Source organism: Kogia breviceps, chromosome 19, assembly GCF_026419965.1.
Source record: "Kogia breviceps isolate mKogBre1 chromosome 19, mKogBre1 haplotype 1, whole genome shotgun sequence".
NCBI classification, from domain to species: domain Eukaryota; kingdom Metazoa; phylum Chordata; class Mammalia; order Artiodactyla; family Physeteridae; genus Kogia; species Kogia breviceps.
In genome coordinates, this window is record NC_081328.1 from 41,410,044 (window position 1) to 41,433,280 (window position 23,237).

Consider the following 23,237-nt stretch of genomic DNA (forward strand, 5'->3'; position numbering starts at 1 on the left):
TAGACCATCTCTCTACTAGGAGCCAGAAAGGCCAGTGGATGGCAAAGAGCAGACAGTCCTGCCTGCAAGCTCACCGTCAAAGCCTTCCCAGGTGCACGTCGGCTATGAGGACAAAAACCAGCAAGGCCGTTCTCTCCCTCCCCTCTCCCTGGCCTCCCTTACCCTGCATCTCTTCCTGCCCCCGTGAGGGTGAGCGAGCATGAGTGAGAACAGACGCCTCGTTCACTCCTAAGCACCACACCTCGGCAGCACAAGTTTCCCCTCCAAGATGTCACAAAAAACAAGAGGTTTGAAACTCCCACCAGGTTACAGGTCACAATTACTTCTGAGTGGTCTTCACAGTTCAGATGGGCACACATTTCAGAAGGCAGCCCCTGGGCCCCCCCTCTTTGCACACTCACGCTCACACACACTCTCACGCCGTGGGACCGTTGTTCAGCCACGGGGCCTGGCTGGCTCAGGTCAGGTACTGCACCACAAGGAACATGACCACACAGGTGAGCACCATCCCACCGAGCATGAAGTACTTGTCCTGGAAAGCTCGCTTCTCGATGAGCCGCATCACTGTGTTGGACAAGCCGAGCATATTGGCGATGTCGAGGATCTTCTTCTGGGTCCCCTGGGACAGACAAGAAGAGGAAGCAAAACAAAGATCAACTCCTTCTGCCAAGGATGGGCGAATGTCATCATGAGATGGGGCTTTACCAACAGACAGTCTCTTGGTCATGCCTAAAGCATACAAGAAGCAGCAGCCACCAGCAACAGATCACACTCCTATGGCCAAATGACTTTTGGTCAAGGTTGCAGAACAAAGCAAGGGGGAAAGGAAAGTCTTCCACAAATGTGCTGGAACAAATGGCTGTATAATGAGTATCACATGTATGTATCATATACACGTACATATATGTACATAATATATACGTGTTAAAAAAGACCTTTGATTCATATTATACATAAAAATTAATTCGCTCATAGAAATAAACAAAAACGCTAAAACTATAATAAAGCTTCTAGAAGAAAACAGAAGAATGTCCCCAAACTGGAAACAATCCAGTTGTATATCAACCAGAGGATGGATTAACAATTTGTGTTCTGTGCACGATGGGGTACTGTCGGGCAATAAAAAGGACCTGATGACACCATGTAACAATATGAATGAGCCTGGAAAACATTCCTGCGAGGAAGAAGTCACACACAAAATCGTAATTTGAATACATTTACATCAAGTTCAATAACAGTCAAAACTAATAAATGGTGAAATAAATTAGAACAGTGGTTGCCTGGGGCGGGGGGAGGGGGCAGGGGTAGACCGACTGGGAAAGGGTACAAGGGATCTTTCAGGGGTGGTGAAAACGGTCTCTGCCTTGACAGCAGTGTGAGTTACAAAGACAGATGTATGTATTTGTCAAAATTCAATGATCTGTACAAGTAAGATCTGTATACCTCACCATATGCACATTATACCTCCATAAAAAAAGTTTTAAGCTAGAATATTTTTTTTTATTTTTTATTTTTTTTATTTATTTTTTTTTTGCGGTACGCGGGCCTCTCACTGTTGTGGCCTCTCCCGTTGCGGAGCACAGGCTCCGGACGCGCAGGCTCAGCGGCCATGGCTCACGGGCCCAGCCGCTCCGCGGCATGTGGGATCTTCCCGGACCGGGGCACGAACGCGTGTCCCCTGCATCGGCAGGCGGACTCTCAACCACTGCGCCACCAGGGAAGCCCTAGAATATTTTATATTGAAAAAAAGGCAACATCAAAAAACTTCTCTCTGCTCCCTGGCTCTAAAATGCTTGCTCTCAGCCTGTGTACTCTGTAGAGTAGAAACCACAGAGATTCTGCTGAGTACAACGTATGGGTCTGTGTACACGTTTATAAGAGAGTTTGAAGTGGGCAAGATGGAACCACAGAAACACAACTGGCAGACAGCAACCCAAGGACCTACAACTCCTTATATGAATGTCACCACCCACCACCCAAAACAAAAGGGTATTTTATTCCTAAAGCAACAGCCCAAACCACCCAGGCCACCCTTCCTCTCTGTTTTCTAATTTTCATTTTTAAGCACATTCAATTTCGTATGAAGTTACAAATATAAATGAAAGCTGGGCAGACCCCAACTTAACTTACACACATCACCAACTGCATCTGGATGACGGCATCTAACCTAATGTCCTGCAACCGTGTTTTAAATGAACACAGTAACGAGCAACTGAGAGAAGATGCAAGAGAGGTGAGAACACAAGGCATCACGGACAGGAGTTCAAGACCCATGTTCTGCCCAGACAATGATATACAAGCCTCACGGAGAGAGATCTCTCAGGTCAAACTTTATCTCTGCCAGAGACCAGAGACATGTTTTTTCCCATAACAATGATGGTATAAACTAGACTGTCACTGAAGACTCTGCTTAGCTCTGAAAGAGCAGATTATTTCATCACTCTATGAAGTGCAAGTACCAAGCTTCGAAAATCACTTGAAAATTAACATACATTTCAAAAATGTTATTTATTTTCCACCCCAAATTTCCCCAAATCAAGGCCCGGCTCCTTCACGCTCCCTCCTATGTTCCTTTCAAATGGTTTGGGCAGAAACTTCCCTGACAGAAGTGGGGTAGGAGGCAGGTGGAGGGAACCAAGAGGCAAAAGACAGGTATAGTAGGCGTGCAGAGGAAACGGAAGAGAAACCTCTCATTCCAGCCCCTGACTGCCCACCAGGCTTCCCAGTGCTTCACCTCTGGGGGCAGTGTTGGGGCAGAAGTTGCTTGGACTCCTCAGTGACACCAGACTTCGGGAGGAAGCTGACATGTGCTTTAACAATAAGCTCTGACCCCCAGCGGGTCAACTTGATTGTGACATGGTGAGTCTTGTCCTAAAAGGGTTTTACTGTTTTTCTGAGATATGGGAAGGAGGCCAGCAGTTTTCTAAAGAAAGGGAGGATTAACCATCATCTATCAGTTTAGATTACTGCAGGTGGCTGTTCTGAAAGGGGGGCACCCATGGAGCTGTCGGAGACCACGCTTCCAGACCATTTGAAGCGCTGCGGCCATCAGCAAGAGATAAGTGTCACTCGCGGCTCGCCTGACCTTCTCCTGGGTAAAGGTGGCAGGCGCTGCTCAGAAATGTACAGAAGTCCCATGGAGCTGACAGGCTCAACGTGGTCCAACAAAAACTAAGATAAAGCTCACGCTTCCGAGTGACTGCTTCTCACAGCTCAGTGGCTGGGAGGGCTTCATTCACAGGGGACCACACCCTGATAACAGACACAGCCCACACCCCATTATCCATCAGGGTTGATACAGGAAAAGGGCTGAGGCTGAAACATCATGACTGACATCAGAGGCTGTGTAATGTTTCTGTAAACCACTCCCAGGGGTTTTGAGTCTCAGCCAATGGGGCAGGGCTTCTAGGAATACCTGTTGCTAAAGAGAGAGTGAAGAGTCACCGGGGATCACCAGCCTGTGCTCTAGAAGGCACCCGCTGCTAGTCAAGCAAGGCAGCCCTAAGACCCCCTTCAGCTGCTGCAGTACAGAGGTCTCAGCTTTAAGGCTGTCCTCCGGTGGGGGCGGCAGTGTGTGTGTGGGGGGGTGCGCCCCACAGGAAAACCGAGAGAGAGCGAGAGGCCAAGTACAGCCGCGTCTTCCTTCTTGTGAGAGCGGATTCTGTAACAGAATTTCCCAGTCCATTATTGCTTCCTCTCATTGCGGCAGTCACTTAGCATTAAGTTCAGGAAATGGAAAAAGACCTGGATACCAAGAGATGTCACATTACGGTTCATTGCAAACACAAGAAACACCTACTGGCAAAGGGAATTTGGCTCCTTTTGGACTCATAATAATTCAATTCCAACAGAAAGGAACCCAAACTCAAAGGCTCTGTCTCACTATCACAGTATCACAATTTAGGGGTATGCGATCAAAAGGTAAACGCATGTCCCACACTTTTGGATAAAGCCAAAACAAAAGGCCTTCTCCCTGTCCCCCCAAAGGGCCCCCACCTTCAAGGTCAGTCTCTGGGCCCTCAGTCCCTCCAGAATACTGTGCCCGCCTCCAATGAGGTCATCCATGCCGTGATGAATTTTCTGGAGGGAGGAGTTAAACTGCAGTGATTCATCCATTGGTATGGTGGTGTCAGAGTCCTGTGAAAGAAACGCAGGCACTTGATTACTTTGCTTGCTGGTCAGCTCCTGGGGTCCCACCACATCTGACCGCTCTGCCTCCTGGCCAAGGTCAAGTCGGAAAAACAGCCAGAGGGAATGGTGCGAGAATCAGAGGAACTTAACAGAGAAGGAAAAGCAAAGATCTGGGGTGGCCTCTGTTCACTCAGAGGAAGAGGAATTCTCAGACTTATAACTCTGCAAGTGGGTTCCGCCACTCAAGCCTTGTTCATCCCTGCCTCCATATCATTCTCTTAAGACCTTGCTGGGCTTCTCCTAAAGGCTTTCTCTGACTCCTTCCTAACCCAGCTTATTCCAAATGTTCCTTTACTTGGCTTTCCCTCAGTGCAGTGTTAAAGGTTTGCTTTTGTCCTCCAGCTATTTTATCTACAGCTTATCCCTCCAATTAGACAGAATGACTAAGGAGAGAAGAGACTGTTTTCTATTAAAGGCCTAACGGTGTTCAGGATGGGTCTATCCACCTGAGCAGGGAAGAAAAGTCTATAAAGAAATGAAGGGAGAAAAAACTAATACTGATCAAGTGCTTTCCACTTTGCATGCTCTTTACCCTAAGCTCACTTAATCCTCACTCTACCCTTACGCAGTAGTTATGATATTATCCCTGTTTTAGATGAAGAAACGGAAACCCAGAGAGGTGGAATGACTTGTTCAAGAGTACACAGAGCTGGTAAGACGTCCAGCGGGGCACGAATCCCAGTGCTGGCTGCAGAGCCTGCCCTCTCAACCATCCTGCAGGGAGAAACAGCAAGAGCCATCCCAGGGCTCCACTTTTACACCACAAGTGGGAAGGACACAGAAGCAGGGCACGACCAGCCACAGCACTGTCTTCTCTCCCGCCTCCTGACCATTACAAACTCTTCTGCCAAGCAGTACCACTTTTACCACTTTCCATCATCATGAAGAGGTTAAAGCACCTTTTCTTGGCTACTCAAGTTCACAATCATTCAGGTATACGTCCCCCCATCCTGCTAACATGGGAGCTTCTCAGAGGTAGGAGTCATGGTTTTTAATTTAAACACGCTTTACCCTCGGTACCTTAAATAGCATTCTGCCTAAGCTGATCCTCGGTGGGTCAAGACTCCAGTGTTTAAATCAACTAGAGACTTCTTTTCATTTATTTGACAAATATTTATTGAATGCCTTTTATATACAAATCTTTCTTACCCTCCCCCATCTGAAAAGGTATAGCTGACGGGCTGTTACCTCTCAGAAAAATGTATTATACCTCCCGATCGTAGAAAGACCGGGAAGAAGTTCATTCGGCCAGTCAGTTTTTATTAAGGGCCCACTGTATACACAGCATCACACTAGGTTGGTAAGAAACAAAATAATTCTGAGCCACCATCCATGGCCTAAAAAGGCTGGAATAACCAATGCCACAGCTAGCAAAAGCCGATACACCACCTTTTCGTGTGTCGTACAGTTCTCTACTCTTTTGAAAGGCAGCTCTGCTTACCATTATACCACCAACACATGTTCATTGAACTTCTGAAGTGTTAATCACAGTTACCTGACTGCTTGAGCTAGAGAAACCAAACTACATAGGCACATTCTGAAGCACCTGGGGACATTACTCCAAGTGTGGACACAGTAAAGAGAGTTAAACATCTGCAAAGTGGGAGCTGATCTGAATTCTGATGATAGGCTTAGAAAGCTAAGATCTCTTTAGAAAATGAAACTCTCTGTAAAAACAAACAAAACAAACAAACAACTCTCCCCCTCCCAAGACCCACCTAATTTGGTGGAATACATTATGCAGGACACGACAAAGGCCAGTATGTTCTACAGCCATGTGTGGGAAATGATCCTCTTGAGACCAAAGGACAGGGACAAGGGTGTTCTAAGAAATCGAACATGCAAACCAACAGGCCACTTTCAAACAGGCTCGAGTCAAGCAATCCCGCTAAAATGAAATATGTTAACAAATCCCTCCGAACTGCCGTTCAGACTAGGGGTGCGCGCGCGCGCGCGCGCACACACACACACACACACACACACACACACACACACACACACACCACAACCCCCCCACAATGGCAACTGCCTGAAGGCAGCTTTGAAACGCTGCCCTCACTGCAAATAGCCTAAGTTCTAATCATCTGTCTCGATCTGATCAGGAAAACATTTCCACCATGTGAACGTCCACTTCTCTGCATCAGACCAGTCAAACCAGGTAATTTTCACCTCTGCTCGTTCCCTCAACTTAACTGCTTCCTCTTCAGGTTTTTGTGACAGAGAGAGACTCCCTGCTTAGGTCTAGTCTCTGTGGTAACGCACAAAGTCTGCCGTCACTTCCGGTTGCTCTCCTCCTGTCTGATCAGTCTGCTTCAGACACCCCCTAAAAGACCGCCGCTCAGAGCCTTGAGCTGCAGCTCCCACAAGCTGTCGAGTTCCTGCAGATCCCACCCAGGCGCCTGGCTTACATTAGTGGTGAAGGTGCGGGACAGAAGCTCTTCTCGCTGTCTTTCCTGCTGCTCCCTTGTGTATCGCCGATGCTGGAAGTTTTGGAGAGCAGTCTGCAGGTGCTGGACATCATACTTTAACTGGTCAACACGACTAGAATTGACAGATAGATTAAATTCCAGGAGTCCAGAGCAACATGATTGGAGGTAGCCAGGCTTTGTCTTCAGGAAAGAAGACACTTCCTTACCTCCCCCTACACCACTCCATGCCATCCACCCCCCACAAATAATCTGATTTTGATCAATGATGTTGAAAGTAAAGAAGGAGCTTGTGGGTAGAGCAGGGTCGTAGCACATGAGATTCCAGCAGCTTTACTTAAATATCTGCTGGTCTCTGATTCTGGATGCATGACAGGGAACAGGTGACAGGAAGCAGGTTGGATGACCTCTTCCTGACCTTCTAGGGATTATATCGCTCTCCTGGAAGAAGCCCAAGGGCATCTTTGGAGTAAAGTTAAGTTTCATAAAACTTTTGGGAGCAGGGGCTGGGGTAGAGATGGTGAGGGTGATTTCATTTTAATTTCATGGGGGTGTATCAAACATTAGATCAGTATTTTATTATAAATACACCGACTGGAGTGATTAAGAGCAAGATATTTCAACCCAAGAATGTAGCGGGAACCAAAGAGCAGAGTGAAACTCCCCAGTAGCATTAGGTTTCAAGTAGCCATGGGTCTGGTCAGAAAAACAGTACTGGGGGCAAAATTTCTAAATGACACCAACGAGAAAAGGAGACATGAGGCCTCTGAGCCACTAAGCCACTAACCTGACAGGATTTTTATTCCTTTTTTTTTTTAAATTGAAGTATAGTTGATATACAATATGATATAAGTTACAGGTATACAATATGGCGATTCACAAGTTTTAAAGGTTATACTCCATTCACAGTCATCATAAAACATTGGCTCTATTCCCCGTGTTGTACAACACAGGCTTTTTATTCTAAGGGGGTATCACTCAAACAGAATTGTGCTCTTTAAGGGACTTTATCTTTGCATAGTCTCAGTTTTTCAATGTATACATGGGATCTTCAGAATATGTGATGGCCTCCCCTGGGAGAAAGGCCTGCCATGATAGGTGTCAGAGTACTCACAGTTTGGCATTCTGTCTTTTGTTAGGAGGCTCCTTGCTGGACAAGATCTCCAGACGCTCTAGATGGCTGAATATCTGGTCTATGCTTGCTTGGATTTCATTTTCTACTACTGCACAAAAGAGAAAAAAGAATAATTACTGGAAAAATAATAAATAGTCATTTACCTTATTCTTTTTGATAAACAGTCAAAATGACCTCTTTTCCATTTCTAATCATATACCAATGAGACTGCTGGGAAGGCAAACAAAGTCAAAGAATAATTGCTGGAATAATAATAATAATAGTGAACTTAAATTGGAATAAATCAAACATATCTTTTTCTATATCAAATGAACTCAAAAATATGTATTTCAAAAGGAGAAAATGCATACACTAATGATGATGGGGAAAAAATTCAAATTATACTAAGTGACTGTAAACGTTGTTTCAAAAATATATATATATAGCTGTTAATGCCATAACAATGCCAATTTTTTAAAAAGCTGAAGATACATCTGTAGAAATAAATTTCCTGCCTTTAGAAAATAAAATGAACATTTAAAGATTGTCCAAATAAATATTTTAAGCAAAATGTAGTATTTTCTGATACAAAGTGAGGCCTCTTTTCATTTGAGATTATTTTCAGATATGGGTTATAAATATCTCGTAGAAAGACTGCCAACTGAACTCCCTACAGAACATAATGAGGTTAATAAAAAAAAAAAAAAAAAAAAAAAGGCACAAAGGGAAAGATTCAGTATGTGAAACATAGGGAAGAGTTCCCTTAAGAATGGGCAGACTGATGTTGGAGTCCCCAGAATAGACCGAATATCAACAGGAAAGAATCCACAGAGGTAGCGATATGATAAATACAGTCATTTACCTTATCCCTTTCAATAAACAGTCAAAATGACCACTTTTCCACTTCTAATCATATACCAGTGAGATTGCTGGGAAGGCAAACAAAGTCAACAGACAGAAGCAGCTAAACTGTGTGCAGAAAAAGGCATCCAGATTGCCTCTTGCCCAAAAAAGAAACGATAGTAGAGACAGAAATGTCACCTTCCTAGGGTAGCCCACAGCTAACAAGCATGGCTCAGAACAGGTGGGGCACAGGACCAAGAGACGAGGTGCTTTCGGGGCTGCAGAAAGCGGACGCGAGAGAACAGGAGAAATGGGCACGGCGCCAGCCGAGGAGTGAGAGGAGGGGACCGCATCTGCAGTGGGTGGGGGGTCAGCAATGCCTGTGTAACCGACTCAGAAAAATGACCTTTTCTTACAACAGAGAAGAAACGAAAACACAGAAAGCAGCACTCTTCTAAAAGGAGATCACGGTGTGGGAACTAAACCAATTAATACTGCTCATCGTTTCTGAATAATCCGCCTAAAAAGCCACAGTTCTCAGCTCAGAAGAAATGGCCAATTCCAGTTAAACATCTCTGAATTTTTATGGACCACATTCCTCTACGGACTAGGTAATGAGATTAAGACAGATGGAGGAAAGGACTTCCATTCCCATAGGGCCATGTCAGGTTGAGTGGAGGGGTAATGGGGGATAAGACCTGTGGGATTCCAAACGGCACAATCAGGGAAATCAGTGACTTTGCCATGGGGTTTTTCTGTCCACCCTAACAACAGAACTCATTCCACACTGAATCATTCTGCCCCTGAGGCAGAAACGCAGTCAGGAAACCCAGCCCATTAGCACCGTGTCATCAGAGAAAGGACTCTGGTCTCCATAGTTAATTACTCACAGTGCACAGACTGCTTGTCGGCTGTCTCCAGGCGCCCCATGTGAGACTGGATCTCGTGGACCTGCCTATCAAAGGAAGAGGGAGGAAATGAGTGAGACAGGAGTAATCAACAGCGCTTCGGTCAGGAAAGACAATTTTTCTAATGCCAACATCTAACTGATTTAAATTGACAGTATCGCTGAACTGTAAAGTTTGTATGTGGCACTTCAGGTCACATGTTTTGGCACGGTTTCTAATATTTTAACCTTAATATTAATAATAATGCTGACCAGCAGCATTTAGTGAACACTTACCGCATCTGAGACATTCTGCAAAGTCAATAACCCTATGAGGAAAGTACTATTATCATCCTCATTTTGTAAATAAGACAACCGAAGCCCAGAAAGGTTATGTAACTTGTTCAAGGTCACACACCAAGCGATAAACCTCGATCTGGACCCAGCCAATCCCACTCTCTGTTCTTTGACCCAATGTGCTCAGCACTGGTCTGTACTAGGAAGAGCCAAAGGGCAAAAGAGATATAATCCTTGTCCTTGAGAAACAGTGTAATTAGGAAGGACAGGCCAGATAGACATGTAAAGTCCCAAGAAGATTTACGAGAACACTAACACATAGAAGTGTAAACAAAAAGAAAGCTGAGGAGCTACTGGCAGCAGTGCTAAGCAAAGGCAATGAACAGAAGAGTGAGCTGGGGACAGCTTTGTGGGTGAAGGGAGTTCTCAACATCATTTTGAAGAAGACAGACATGATTTGGTGAAGGAAGATGTGGAGAAAATGATGTGCAAAAAGGCCTGCAAGGCACGTCACGTGGGTTACCAGCAGGCTGGCCTGCCTGAGGGTTGGGGTCAGAGGGGAGCAGGGGATGAGGTGATTAGTTGGAGGAAGGCCCTGAAAGATACGGATCTCCTGTTTGGTCAACATCTTTCCCTGGCAATACGAGGCGACTGTCATCTCATTTGGAAACGCCAACACTGCACCCAGAACCTCTGGCATGCTCCCGGACATCGGGCCCCAGAGCATCTTTTGGAGGTTCCCCGGGGATTGGGAGAGGTCACCTACCCGCTGAGCCTTTCCGAGCCATCTTCTGTGATCAGTCCTGGGGATACTGTTTATCCTACCCCAACAACCGCCTCCTGGTGCTTCTGGTCTCCCCACGTGAGAGCCACATGAGAGGGGCCTGTGAGCTCTTCCATCATCACCAACCATCCTCCACCATGAGCACCACAAACTGTGACCCCAAATTTACCAATGCGAGCCAGGAGCCCAAATTTCATTTGAACTTGCCTCTGGTCTTTTCCAGGGTGTCCCTGTGGCCTCTAAACATGACCCATGGCTCCAGAAGCAAGAGCAGCTCTCTAACGACTCTCAGAGTGCTCCTGGGCAAGACCCATGGTCCTGAGGGGCAGCAGGAAATCACTCCTAGAGCCTGCTACTTCAGGAAGGCAAGTCTCGACGCCTCAGAATGGAGCCACGTGGAGATATGGAGGCAGATGTAGAAAGGCAGCTTGAAGAAACCAACATCTGGATCAGGGCAACTGTGAAAACAGCCAGAGAGGACTGGATGGCAATGCTGAGATGGAAAAGAGAACTAGGACTTCCCTGAAAGCCTAGATGTGGGCAGTGAGGTGAATTTCTAATGGCAGTGGGAAAAGAATGGACAACAATAAGTGCTGATGGCTCAGCTCATTATCCATATGGAAAAAAGACACCTCATGTAATAGTACACAAAGATAAACTCAAGATGGTTTAAAGCCTAAATGTAAAAAGTGAGGCTTTAGAACTTTCTGAAGAAAATATAGGCATGCATATTATGACTTCAGATTAGAGAAGGATTTCTTAAACAAGACAAAAACCAAAACTACCCCCAAAACCCCACAAACCACAAAAGAAAAGACTGATAGATCTGGCTACATTAAAACAAAAACTTTGGGCTTCCCTGGTGGCGCAGTGGTTGAGAGTCCGCCTTCCAATGCAGGGGACGCGGGTTCGTGCCCCGGTCTGGGAAGATCCCACATGCCGCGGAGCAGCTAGGCCCGTGAGCCATGGCCACTGAGCCTGTGCGTCCGGAGCCTGTGCTCCGCAATGGGAGAGGCCACAACAGTGAGAGGCCTGCGTACCGCAAAAAAAAAAAAAAAAAAAAAAAAAAAAGAAAAAAAAAAACAAAAAAAAACAAAAACTTTTTTACACCAAAGGCACAATTTACAAAAAAAAAGACAGGCAGAGACTGGAAGATACCTGCAGCAGATAACAAGGGAATAGTCATAGAGTGTTCTGCCTATGTCTTCCTCTAAGAGTTTGATAGTGTCTGGCCTTACATTTAGGTCTTTAACCCATTTTGAGTTTATTTTTGTGTGTGGTGTTAGGGAGTGTTCTAATTTCATACTTTTACAGGTAGCTGTCCAGTTTTCCCAGCACCACTTATTGAAGAGGCTGTCTTTTCTCCACTGTATATCCTTCCCTCCTTTATCAAATATAAGGTGACCCATATGTGTGTGGGTTTATCTCTGGGCTTTCTATCCTGTTCCATTGATCTATATGTCTGTTTTTGTGCCAGTACCATACTGTCTTGATTATTGTGGCCTTGTAGTATAATCTGAAGTGTTCAGATGTATGAGGAACTACTACAAATCAATAGGAAAAGTCAAACAAAGCAATTTTTTAAATGGGCAAAGGGCAACTGACAGAAAAGGAAACCCAAATGGCCAATAAATATATGAAGAGACACTCTTCTAGTAATCAGGAAAATGCAAATTTAAAACAATGACATCATGGTGGTGCAGTGGTTAAGAATCCGCCTGCCAATACAGGGGACATGGCTTCGAGCCCTGGTCCAGGAAGATCCCACATGCCACAGAGCAACTAAGCCCGTGTGCCACAACTACTGAAGCCCGCGCTCTGCAACAAGAGAAGCCACTGCAATGAGAAACCCGTGCACCGCAAAGAAGAGTGGCCCTAACACAATTAGAGAAAAGCCCGCACGCAGCAACACAGACCCAACGCCATAAAAAATAAACAAAATAAATAAATTTATTTTAAAAAATAATAAATAATGACATCATATTTCTCCCATTAGATTGACAATTTTTTTTTTTTTTTTGGTGGTACACGGACCTCTCACTGTTGTGGTCTCTCCCGTTGCGGAGCACAGGCTCCGGACGCACAGGCTCAGCGGCCATGGCTCACGGGCCCAGCCGCTCCGCGGCACGTGGGATCCTCCCGGACCGGGGCACGAACCCGTATCCCCTGCATCGGCAGGCGGATTCTCAACCACTGCGCCACCAGGGAAGCCCGACTGACAAATATTTTAAACTTTAAGGATGAGGGACTCATAGCAGGCAAAACCATGGTCCCCAAGGGATCCTGGGAAGACTTCCAGGTTCCACCAAAGGACGGCCTTTGGCTCTGTGTTATGCTCAGTGTTTTTTAAAAATCAACTTTTGAGGGCTTCCCTGGTGGCACAATGGTTGAGAGTCTGCCTGCCAGTGCAGGGGACACGGGTTCGGGCCCTGGTCTGGGAGGATCCCACATGCCGTGGAGCAGCTGGGCCCGTGAGCCATAGCTACTGAGCCTGCGCATCTGGAGCCTGTCTCTGCAACAAGAGAGGCCACGACAGTGAGAGGCCCGTGCACCGCGATGAAGAGTGGCCCCTATTCGCCGCAACTAGAGAAAGCCCTCACACAGAAACGAAGACCCAACACAGCCAAAAATAAATAAATAAATAAATAATCAACGTTTTATTATGAAATTTGCACATGATTCTGTGCTCTAGTGAGTGCTTAGGCTATTGTACCACAAAACAAATATTACCATTTTTCATTTAGGCTAAAGTAGTAAGATGAATTTGTCAGGGATAAAACACATTTTGTGTAAAACAGATAGCTAGTGGGAAGCAGCCACACAGCACAGGGAGATCAGCTCGGTGCTTTGTGACCCCCTAGAGGGGTGGGATAGGGAGGGTGGGAGGGAGAAGCAAGAGGGAGGAGATATAGGGATATATATATATATATATATATATATATATATATATATATATGTACAGCTGATTCACTTTGTTATAAAGCAGAAACTAACACATCACTGTAAAGCAATTATACTCCAATAAAGATGTTAAAGAAAAAAAACCACACATTTTGACTTGAGGTTAAAAAAAAAAAGTCAAATGCACAATATAGAATGGCATTCAATTCTGGGAGCCATCTGCTAAAGGAACCCTACCAGATAAAGGTTTCTCCCAATGGAAGATGAACAGGATGGCTGGAAAAGAGTTTAGAAGTCAAGTTATGAAGAGGAATGGTCAAAAGAGCTAGTGATAATGATCCTCTGAGAAAAGAAAAGGAAAAAACTAAACTGAAATGGGGCAGCTGGGGCTCTTCAAGTATCTGGAGATGACATACAGAAAGAGGAGTGGCCTTGTTCTCTGTTGCTGCTCCTTAAGGGAGCCCCAGAACCAAAAGTACAAATTTCAAGATGACAGATTTCAGCTCAACTCCAGGAAAAATGAGAACAATTACGAACTCTCTCTTCAAGAAGAGGGGAAAAAAAAAGAGCTCTGGCATGTTTAAACACAGAGTACAGGAACTACCTTGAGTTTTATAAAGGGTCTTCCCAACCAAAGTGAGTTGGAATGGAAGATCTTGCCAGTCGCTTTCAATTCTGAAATTCTATGATGACAGCGGGAGAGATGATGCCCATACCCACAAAACCCTATAACCACTCTTCAGCTGGCTTTTACTGTTTTCTAAGCTACAATGGATAAACTTTAAATTGCAGGGAAATGTTACTGACTTTTTCCATCCAATCTCTATTTGCTTTGAATGAACTGAAAAAGTTAGAGCCAATAAAGCGATACAATCTCTACATGTCCTGCCCAAGAGGAAATAAATGCAAAACAACAAAGCAAGCACGAATGGCATGGTGGGAACTGCCATGCCGAGTGGCAGATCTGTTTTATACTGAACTGGGAATAGGGACACACATTTGAAGCCAATACGGAACAGCTGCTACACAAGCGTGACTTGGGAGTGTGGACGCTAGAAATCAGAAGTCCTAGCTCTGCCTAGCATGGGGTCCATGGTGGGCTTGGGTGAAAACATAACCAAGCAGAGACCTAGTGCCAAATAAGCAAGGGTCACTGTTGCTGATTAAAACAAACAAACAAAAGTCTGTAGAAGATCTAGGAAGAATTTTTAAACAGAACTGTTTTTTAAAAGTCCATGGAACTACCCCACTCCCATCATATACACCCACTTTGCACCCATGCTGCCTCTGACCAACTTAAGCAGGAAAGAGGGTTTTGGAGTTAAAAGATCGGAGTTGAAGTTCTAGTGCCACTGTGCAGTAGCTGAGGGACACTGAACAAGTCATCTAATTCCTTGGTGCCTCGGTGTTCTCAACTGTAAAACGGGGTACCGATAATCATAATTATTTAAAGCGTAGATCCAAATGCAATACGAAACTGCTGTGTAACCCATACAGCACCATACAGAAGTTTGTTGTTTTTACTCAGCTTTGCTTAAAAGTAGTGGGAACCATCTGGGCATTTTCACTCACCCACTTTGCCGCTACTATATTTAGCCTCTCATCAGAAGGGAAAATCAAAAAAAGGAAAAGCTGGTTTTGAGATAAGGTAGCAGTCTTTAAACCCAGCTGTTCATCAAAATCACCTGGAGAGCTTGTTAAAAATAGAGCTTCTTGTGCTCCAAACCTATTGAATCAGAATCTCTAGTGATAATAAGGTCCAGGGCACTGAATGATCCTGGACAAATATGGGCACCTTTCCAAGCACTGGGATCTCAAAAATAGAAGCCTGGCTATTAGCTCCTCTATAAAGTTCATCCTAACACAGCATTATTTTAGTGCAAAATGTTTAACCTGTTTTTCATCTTTTTTTCTTTTCATTAATTGTTCGGGTAGTTCAGGCGTTTTCAAGATACACACTCTAAAATGCTGATCTAATTTCACTGTACTTTCAGGGACGTGGCAAGAGATAACTACAAATTGGGTTCAGAGTTCCAGTAAAATTAATACGTTCAGTTACTGTTGTGTCAATTCAGCTGCATCATTAATTTCTGCAATTGTAAAAGTTAACTGCTGATGAGCACAGGATTCTGTGTGTTTCCTTTTAAAGACACTCAATCACCAGTATTATGGAGCTGAAAGGAGCCTTACAGTTTAATCAGCCCCAAACCTTCATTTTACAGATGAGGAAAACAAGGTGAAGCGGTCTAGAACCAGAATCCCCAGTCCTGGTTCAGTCCTTGACGGGAAAGGAGGCAGATCAGAATATACTGCAGCGTGAAACAAGGTAAACTCCCTAAGGGCAGGGCTGTACAGTCAGCACCGGGAATGGTGCCTGACACGGAGCAGGTGCTCAATAGATATTCGCTGAATGAATGAACGACTGCATAGTAGAAGGCCTAGCAGCGGTTGGCCAGATCTTGCCCCTTGTCTGTTTTTGTAATAAAGTTTTATTGGAATACAGTCACATCCATTTGCTTACATATTGTCTTACAGCTGCTTGCCCACTATAATAGCAGAGTTGAACAGCTGCTACAGAGACCGTACGGCCTGTAAGGCCTGAAATATTTACTGTTTGGCTCTTGACAGAAAAAGCTGGCGAGCTCTGCTATAGACTCTAAGGGTCTCCAGAGTTTGAGGGTAAATCATTGGAGGCATCTACACTCCACAAATCTTTGTTTGGGGCGCCGTTGAGTATTGCTCCTCTAAGTTTACATAGAATTGAGCTTCCTAGTTTACTGTGTGATCAGCTACCTGCTGCAATGATAACAGGTAGTCTGAGACTCTGTGAACAAAATTATTCTTAAAAATAAACTGGGTCGTGGCCTCCTTAGCAACATCCTTTAACCAAATTAACTAACCAGATGAGACTACATCACAGATCAACTTCAAAGCACTGCTCAGTCCATTGAGCCTTATTATTGTAAAAGATCTGCCCTTTCTTAGTAACATGAGCATAATTTCCTGTTTCATTCCTTTTCCAACTGATTCCCAGATCTAGTTTTTAAAGTTCCTTCCTATAATTATATGAGAATAGGGCTCCCCAGTGTAAGACCAATTCTGTCATTTCAATACTATTACAAAGTAGGCTCTACATTTTGACCCACCCAAACCAAACACTTAATCAATAAAGTAAAAAGAAAGAAAAGTAGAAAATGAAACAGTAACTTAATGAAACATAAATAAAAATGAAACATAAACTTAGAAAATGAAACAATAACGGGATCATCTTCCTCTTATCCTAAATGCTCCAAAGTATTGCTTTTGTTGTGAATTCATTGGAGAGGTGGGTCCCCATTTTCTTTCTTTCCCAGGCCCTTGAGGTGTGATTTTAAGTGTTTTCATCAGCACAAAACTACAGCATAAATTTGAAAGTTGTTAGAATAAGACAGGTATAGGCATACACTCCAAAAAAATTGAAAACAGAGACTCAAACAGATATTTGTACACCAGTGCTCTCAGCAGTATTATTCACAACAGCCAGAAGGTGGAAAAAAACCAAGTGTCAATAGATGAATGGATAACGAAATGTGGTGTGTATGTGTGTGCGTGTCCACAAAATATTATTCAGCCATAAAAAGGAACGATGTTCTGATACACGCTATAACATACATGAACCTTGGAAACATTATGCTATGTGAAGTAAGCCAGACACAAAAGAACAAATATTATATCATTCGACTTATATGAGATATATAGAATCGGCAAATTCAGAAAGAGAAAGCAGAACAGGTTACCAGGGAATTGGGGAAGAATGGGGAGGTACTGCTTAATGGGTACATGAGTTTCTGACTGGGATAATGAAAAAGTTCTTGAAATGGATAATGTTGATGGTTACACGACACTGTGAATGTACTTGATGTCACTGAACTGTACACTTAGAAATGATTATAGGGACTTCTCTGGTGGCGCAGTGGTTAAGAATCCGCCTGCCAATGCAGGGGACACGGGTTTGAGCCTTGGTTGGGGAAGATCTCACATGCTGCGGAGCAACTAAGCCCATGTGCCACAACTACTGAGCCTGCGCTCTAGAGCCCCCGAGCCACAACTACTGAAGCCCGCGTGCCTAAAGCCGGAGCTCCGCAACAAAAAGAAGCCACCGCAAGGAGAAGCCTGCACACCACAACGAAGAGTAACCCCCACTCACCGCAACTAGAGAAAGCCCGCGTGCAGCAACGAGGACCCAATGCAGCCGTACATACATACATACATACATAAAATATAAAAAAAGAAATGATTATAATTTTAAATGGCAAACTAAAGGATACTGGTAATAATTAAAAATTAAATGGTTAACTTTAAAATGGTAAATTTTTGTTATGCATGGTTGACCACAATAAAAGATAAATCATAAAAGATAAGTCATCCCCCCAAATACGATAGGTATGATCTTATTTCCATATTCAATTACACATTTCAGCAAGTTCCAAAAATGCAAGACAATATGAATAAAGGACACTACCAAGGAATTTAAGTTATGAGAAGCTAAACCAAAATTCAATTTTCTTAAAGGTAACCTGTAACCAGATATGAATAACAAGTACCGTAATAATACTGAATGCTATCTAAGCAATTTCTTTGTATCATAAAAATACGGTCTTTAGTATAAACCAAAATCAGAATAAAAGAAAAAAATCACAGTGTAGAAGCAACAAGTTTTGAGTCAATAAAGAGTAGGGACTAACATCAATTAGGAGCTGTGAGCTATTAATTAAACTTTTTCTGACGACCTTATCCCAGTGATGGATCCTTCTAAATTACTTAAGGAGATCCTTTTGGTGCTGCTCATTTACCTTCCACCTCATTGTGCCACACGTTAGACCTTTTCTCGTACACGTCCTGACTTTCCAACTAACCAGTAAACTCCTCTGTGCCGGGGCCCTGAGTCCCCACCAGCTCTACCAAATCGGACCAGAGAGTTGGCAGGTGCTGGACAAAGTGCGACTTTCCCTTCACCTAGTCTACCCAGCGGGCAGTCATGGCCTCCAAGACCCCCGGAGGCATTCGGCCCAATGTCCTCGGGCACCAGGTCGGACCCTCCGGCCGCCACTACCTAGGCATCCCGCCAAAGACTGAGCACTTCCAAGCTGCTCCCCGCTGCAGCGCCCGGGCGGAAGGACTCGGCCTCCATAATGGCGGACGCCCGAGACCCAAGCCCGGGAGCAGGCCTCGCCCAGCATGGCTTTGCCCCAGCCCGGCTTTGCCTCAGCCCGTGCCCGACTCGTACTCACTTGTGCGTTTGCTGGTACAGCGGCTCCATGTTGCCGGCCCCGCCAGGTCCCGCGCTGGCTTCCAGGGAACACGTCCTCACAGCTCCCCTTCCGGCTTCCGGCTTCCGGTCTAAGGACCCTCCCTTTCCTGCCGGCTAGGGCTGCCCCAACGCGCGCCCTACTGGTGGTGACTGCTAGAAAGGAGAAGGGAAACGAGTAAAGGGGACTGGAGAAGAAGGCTAAGTGTAGTCAGAGGTTCTGCCTCAGATGGGGGACGAGGAAGTATAGGTTTTGGCCGGAGGCTGTCTCCAGCATTGAGTCAGGCATTGGTAAGGGCAGTCGCAAGGTACCGACGTGGGGTCCTCAGAGAAAATTTGGAGGCCGGCAGTTCATCTTTGCGGGAGGAAGTCTGCGAGGATACCTGCTTGGCTTCGCTTCAAACTGGTTAGTTGTGGGTCTGAAGATTTCGCTCTTCGCTGGAGTCTCTGGTGCAAGCATCTCCTGTCTTGTCCCCCACCCCATTTATCCATCTGATAAACCCAGAGTGAATGAGTGGTTACCATGTATCACATGTGCTGTGGAGGAAATCGGTTCTTCTTGCCCTCAAAGAGGTCTTGGTTTAGGGAAGGAAATAAGATGTGTGTACAAATAAACATCTACAAGGTAGAAAGTCTGAAGAGGTTGAAAGTCTGAAGAGGTTGAGCGAGCTGGAGTCTGCTCTGGTGAGAGATTCAGGAAAGACAACGTAGGAGGTGGCATTTGAGTTAGCACTTGAAGGATTTGGACACTTACCTCTCCACGTAGACCTAATCCGTTTCCATCCTCCCAGGCTTATCTACCGTTCCTCCCAAGGGAGGAGATGTTCCTCTTCGACAAGTTGATACTTCTATTTTCCTGTATCCTGGATCCCACCCAGTTTTGTGCCCCAAGGGACTGTCCACCCATGTACCTTCTTTCCCTAACATTATTTTCACACTTATTTTAATATTTATTAATGAGTACTTACTATTACCAGGCACAGATACTGGGGGGAGGAATACAAGTAAGACACAGCCCTAGAGAAACAGACTAGAATGATCCCAGCTACTTAAGGAGGACTTAGAAAAAATTTAAAATAGCACTCCAAAGCATGGGACACCCTGAGGCCCGGGACCTGGGCCAGGGACTTTGCTTGCCTAGGTCTTAGGACAATCTTGTGTGGTAGAATAAAGATGGTTTCGTATTCTTTGCTACTGTTCCGATTAAAAGGTGGAGTCTAATTCCATTCTTTTAAAATCTGAGCTGGCCTTAGTGACTTGCTTGAGCAACAGAATGTAGCAAAAGTGAAATTCTAGGATTTCCAAGGCCAAGTCATAAGAAGGCTTGCAGCTTCTTCTCAGCCCTCTAAAGGAGCACTCACTCTGGTGATCCTGAGTCACCTTGGAAGAAGTTTGACTACCTTGAAGCCATCATGCTGGAAAGGCCATGTCTATATGTGTTCTAGTCAACATGTCCAGCTGAGCCCACTCTTCCAGCCAAGGCACTAGACTTGTAAGTGAAGCCATCTTGTACCCTCAATACTAGTCCATCCGTCAGCTGACTCCCACCAAGTGACCTCTGTAGACTCCACATGGAACAAAAGAATTGCCCAACTGAGCTTGTGCCTGAATTCCTGTCCAGGAAATCAAGAGATACAGTAAAGTGGGTGATATTTTAAGCCACTAAATTTTGGGGTAGTTCATTTTGCAGCAATAGATACCTGACCTCAAAAAGCTTATCAGCTAGTTAGAGAGACAGGGTACAGGGATTATGAAAAGGTGACAGTGCAAGACAATGTATGAATGTGTAATGAGTAGTAAAGACAATTAGTTTCTGTCATAACGTAGGGAAGGAAGAGATCCCTTTCAATTTGGTGATGAAGGAAGGCTTTCCAGAAGAGATGAGATTTCAGCTAAACCTTGAAGTACAAGAAGGATTAAGATGTATGGAGTTGCAGGCACAGAGAGTTCTTGGCAAGCAGAGAGAGAAATTTTCAGAAGCTGTAGGTAGTCCCAGGCAGTCTGTGTGGTTCCTCTTGGCTAGAGCAGAGGGTTTCTGCAGTAGAGGAATATACACAAACAGGAAAGATGCTTTGCCTCCACCTTGTGGAACATCTGGAGGGCTTTGAGCCTTGGGTAATGGAATCAAGTTTCCACTGATTTCAGGAAAATCAATATGATGACTTTATGCCCTCTCCATTTATCTGAACTTTAAGAGGTGTCCCAAAGTTCAACTGTTCCAGGATTTGGTAAACTAATCCGTATTCTACCTGTTTCTTCCCTTTGTGGCATGATAAACTTCAATACTCTGAAGAGTATTTTTTAATATTTATTTATTTTTATTTTTGGCTGTGTTGGGTCTTCGTTGCTGCATACAGGCTTTCTCTAGTTGTGGCGAGCGGGGGCTACTTCTCGCTGCAGTGCGCGCGCCTCTCATTGTGTTGGCCTCTCCTGCTGCGGAGCACAGGCTCCAGGCACGCGGGCTTCAGCAGCCGTGGCACGTGGGCTCAGCAGCTGTGGCTCGTGGGCTCCGGAGCACAGGCTCAGTAGCCGTGGCCCACAGGCCCAGCCACACCGCGGCATGTGGGATCCTCCCGGACCAGGGCTCGAACCCATGTCCCCCACATTGGCAGGTAGACTCTCAACCACTGCGCCACAAGGGAAGTCCCTGAAGAGTATTTTTGATGTGTCCAATTTGAGGAACTTAATTCTCTCTGAAGCCATTCATCTGTTGTGTCTCTCTGGTCAACCCAGTCAGATGGAATAGAACAATTCTGTTACCCCTTCTACCAAGCCATCACTGCTCCCTCTACTGCCCCTGCCCTGGTGTCTACCCCTGTCCCAGGGCACCTTCTGATCCTGTTGCCTCCTAAGCCCCCCGCCCCCTATTGTCTACCCCACCTGTGTCAGTGCTCGTGCACACCTTGCACAATTGGTGCCAGCTGTGAATATGTCCCACTTCCCCTACCAAACCTAAGAGAGAAGCCCTCATCATTCCTCAACTACTCCCTCCTCTTTCCAATCATTCTCTTCAATGTTGAGCCTTTTGATAGCTCCCTGGTGCCTAAAGAACACAGTAACAAATTCTTATCTTGGCAGACAGAGCTCTCCTTACTGGCCACATCCATCTCTGGCCACTTACCCCATCCTAACTAGAGTAATTGGAGTTCTTCTCTCAAGGGCCTTTGTGTCCTCTGGCCTTTGCATGCACTGTTCCCTGTGCTTCAAACACCCTTCCCTCTACCTCAAGCCCGATGAACTCATTCAAGTCTCAGCTCTGGCTTCACGTCCCTTGGGGAGGGCCTCTGACACCTAGGCTGGATCTGAACTCCTCCCCTGTGCTCCTCTGGCACCTGGTGCAGCTTCTCAGCACTTATCACAAGTATCCCAATTCTCTGTCCACCAGCCCAAGGGCAGGAGGTGTGTCTCTCATCCCTGTATCTTCCTAGCATCCAGTTCAGTGACTGGTATAAGGTAGGTGCTCGTTAAATATCTTGTTGCCTTGAAATGGACTCCATTTAATCAACTCACTCTCCTAAGTATTCCACCTGCCTGCCATTTCAGAAGCCCAGAATTATTTGAAAGTTGACTTTTAGGCAATTATAAACTGCCTGCATCAGAAGTGCCATCCTTGTTGAAAGGCTTGTCACTTGAAATCAGTACAGAGTGATAAACAAAATGTCTCCTCTTTAAGCGATTTCACAACAGTTTCTCATTCTGTGCTCATAACCACCCGGTCAGAGGCGGGACAGGCATCACCATCCTGGTTTTCTAGACAAGCATCCTGAGCTTCAGAGATTAACGTGCTTGCCTAAGCTGACCGTGGGAGAGGGGAACTAGGTCCAGGCTGCAGTCACACACACACCGCCCTCCAGGTAGCTGCTCTGTCATCCTGCCTTTTTGACTCCGAGGGCCCTGCACAGATAAATAGAACACCCCTGATCGCTTCTGCTTTGGACAGCAGCAAAACCCTAGTCGCCCCCGCCCCCAAAGTCAGAGAAACATAATCTCACCGCCTCTGGGTTTTCTCCCTAACCCCTTCGATTAAAGCTGAGCAGACAGAAAGGATGACATTTCTGAATTCAGAGGCTGCAATGAGCTGAACACAAGAGGCATCTGGGGCCCCTTCCAGGACCCGCCAGGTGGAGGAGATGTTGCCCCGGGTGCTGCGGGAGGTGGGGAGAGGACTCCAGGGAAGCTGCCCTCCACAGAGAGTCCATCAGCAAATTGTCTCATGTAGCCATAACAGCCAGGAGCAAGGTCGGGGGAGCAGGGTTTGGTCCGAGGAGAGCCCGTGTATTGTAAACAGGATAAAAGGGGCTGGAAAGCCCCACTTATCACTGACTAATGTGTCCCCAGGTCATCGGGGAGCTGGACCCCCACCAGCAGCCCTGAGGGAGGGAAAGAGAATTCCCGATTAACCCCATCACCTGTGAGCGGAGCCAGGGCAGAGGTCTGCCTTTCCCCTTGCTGAGTGATTTCCATGGTCATTAGGCATTTGTGGGGCTCAGCACAGTTTCTAGGAAGCC

General features: G+C 45.5%; 1 protein-coding gene across 5 annotated transcripts; it reads right to left on the reverse strand.

The window, feature by feature from the left end:
- Positions 1–306: 306 nt before the first annotated feature.
- Positions 307–18,826, reverse strand: GOSR2 (golgi SNAP receptor complex member 2). 5 transcript variants are annotated; one of them, XM_059048797.2, is made up of 6 exons: positions 18,713–18,826; positions 9,465–9,529; positions 7,732–7,840; positions 6,600–6,732; positions 3,997–4,137; positions 307–619 (listed from the first exon to the last, which is right to left on the reverse strand). In XM_059048797.2, exons 1-6 carry the CDS (start codon positions 18,739–18,741, stop codon positions 458–460), a joined length of 639 nt encoding a protein of 212 aa, XP_058904780.1. In that variant the 5' UTR covers positions 18,742–18,826; the 3' UTR covers positions 307–457. The 5 variants fall into 5 exon arrangements, with proteins under 5 accessions (XP_058904780.1, XP_066876645.1, XP_066876646.1 ...); XM_067020544.1 differs by having other exon boundaries at positions 7,732–7,837; positions 18,713–18,811; XM_067020545.1 differs by having other exon boundaries at positions 9,465–10,999; positions 18,713–18,794.
- Between the last annotated feature and the right edge of the window lie 4,411 nt (positions 18,827–23,237).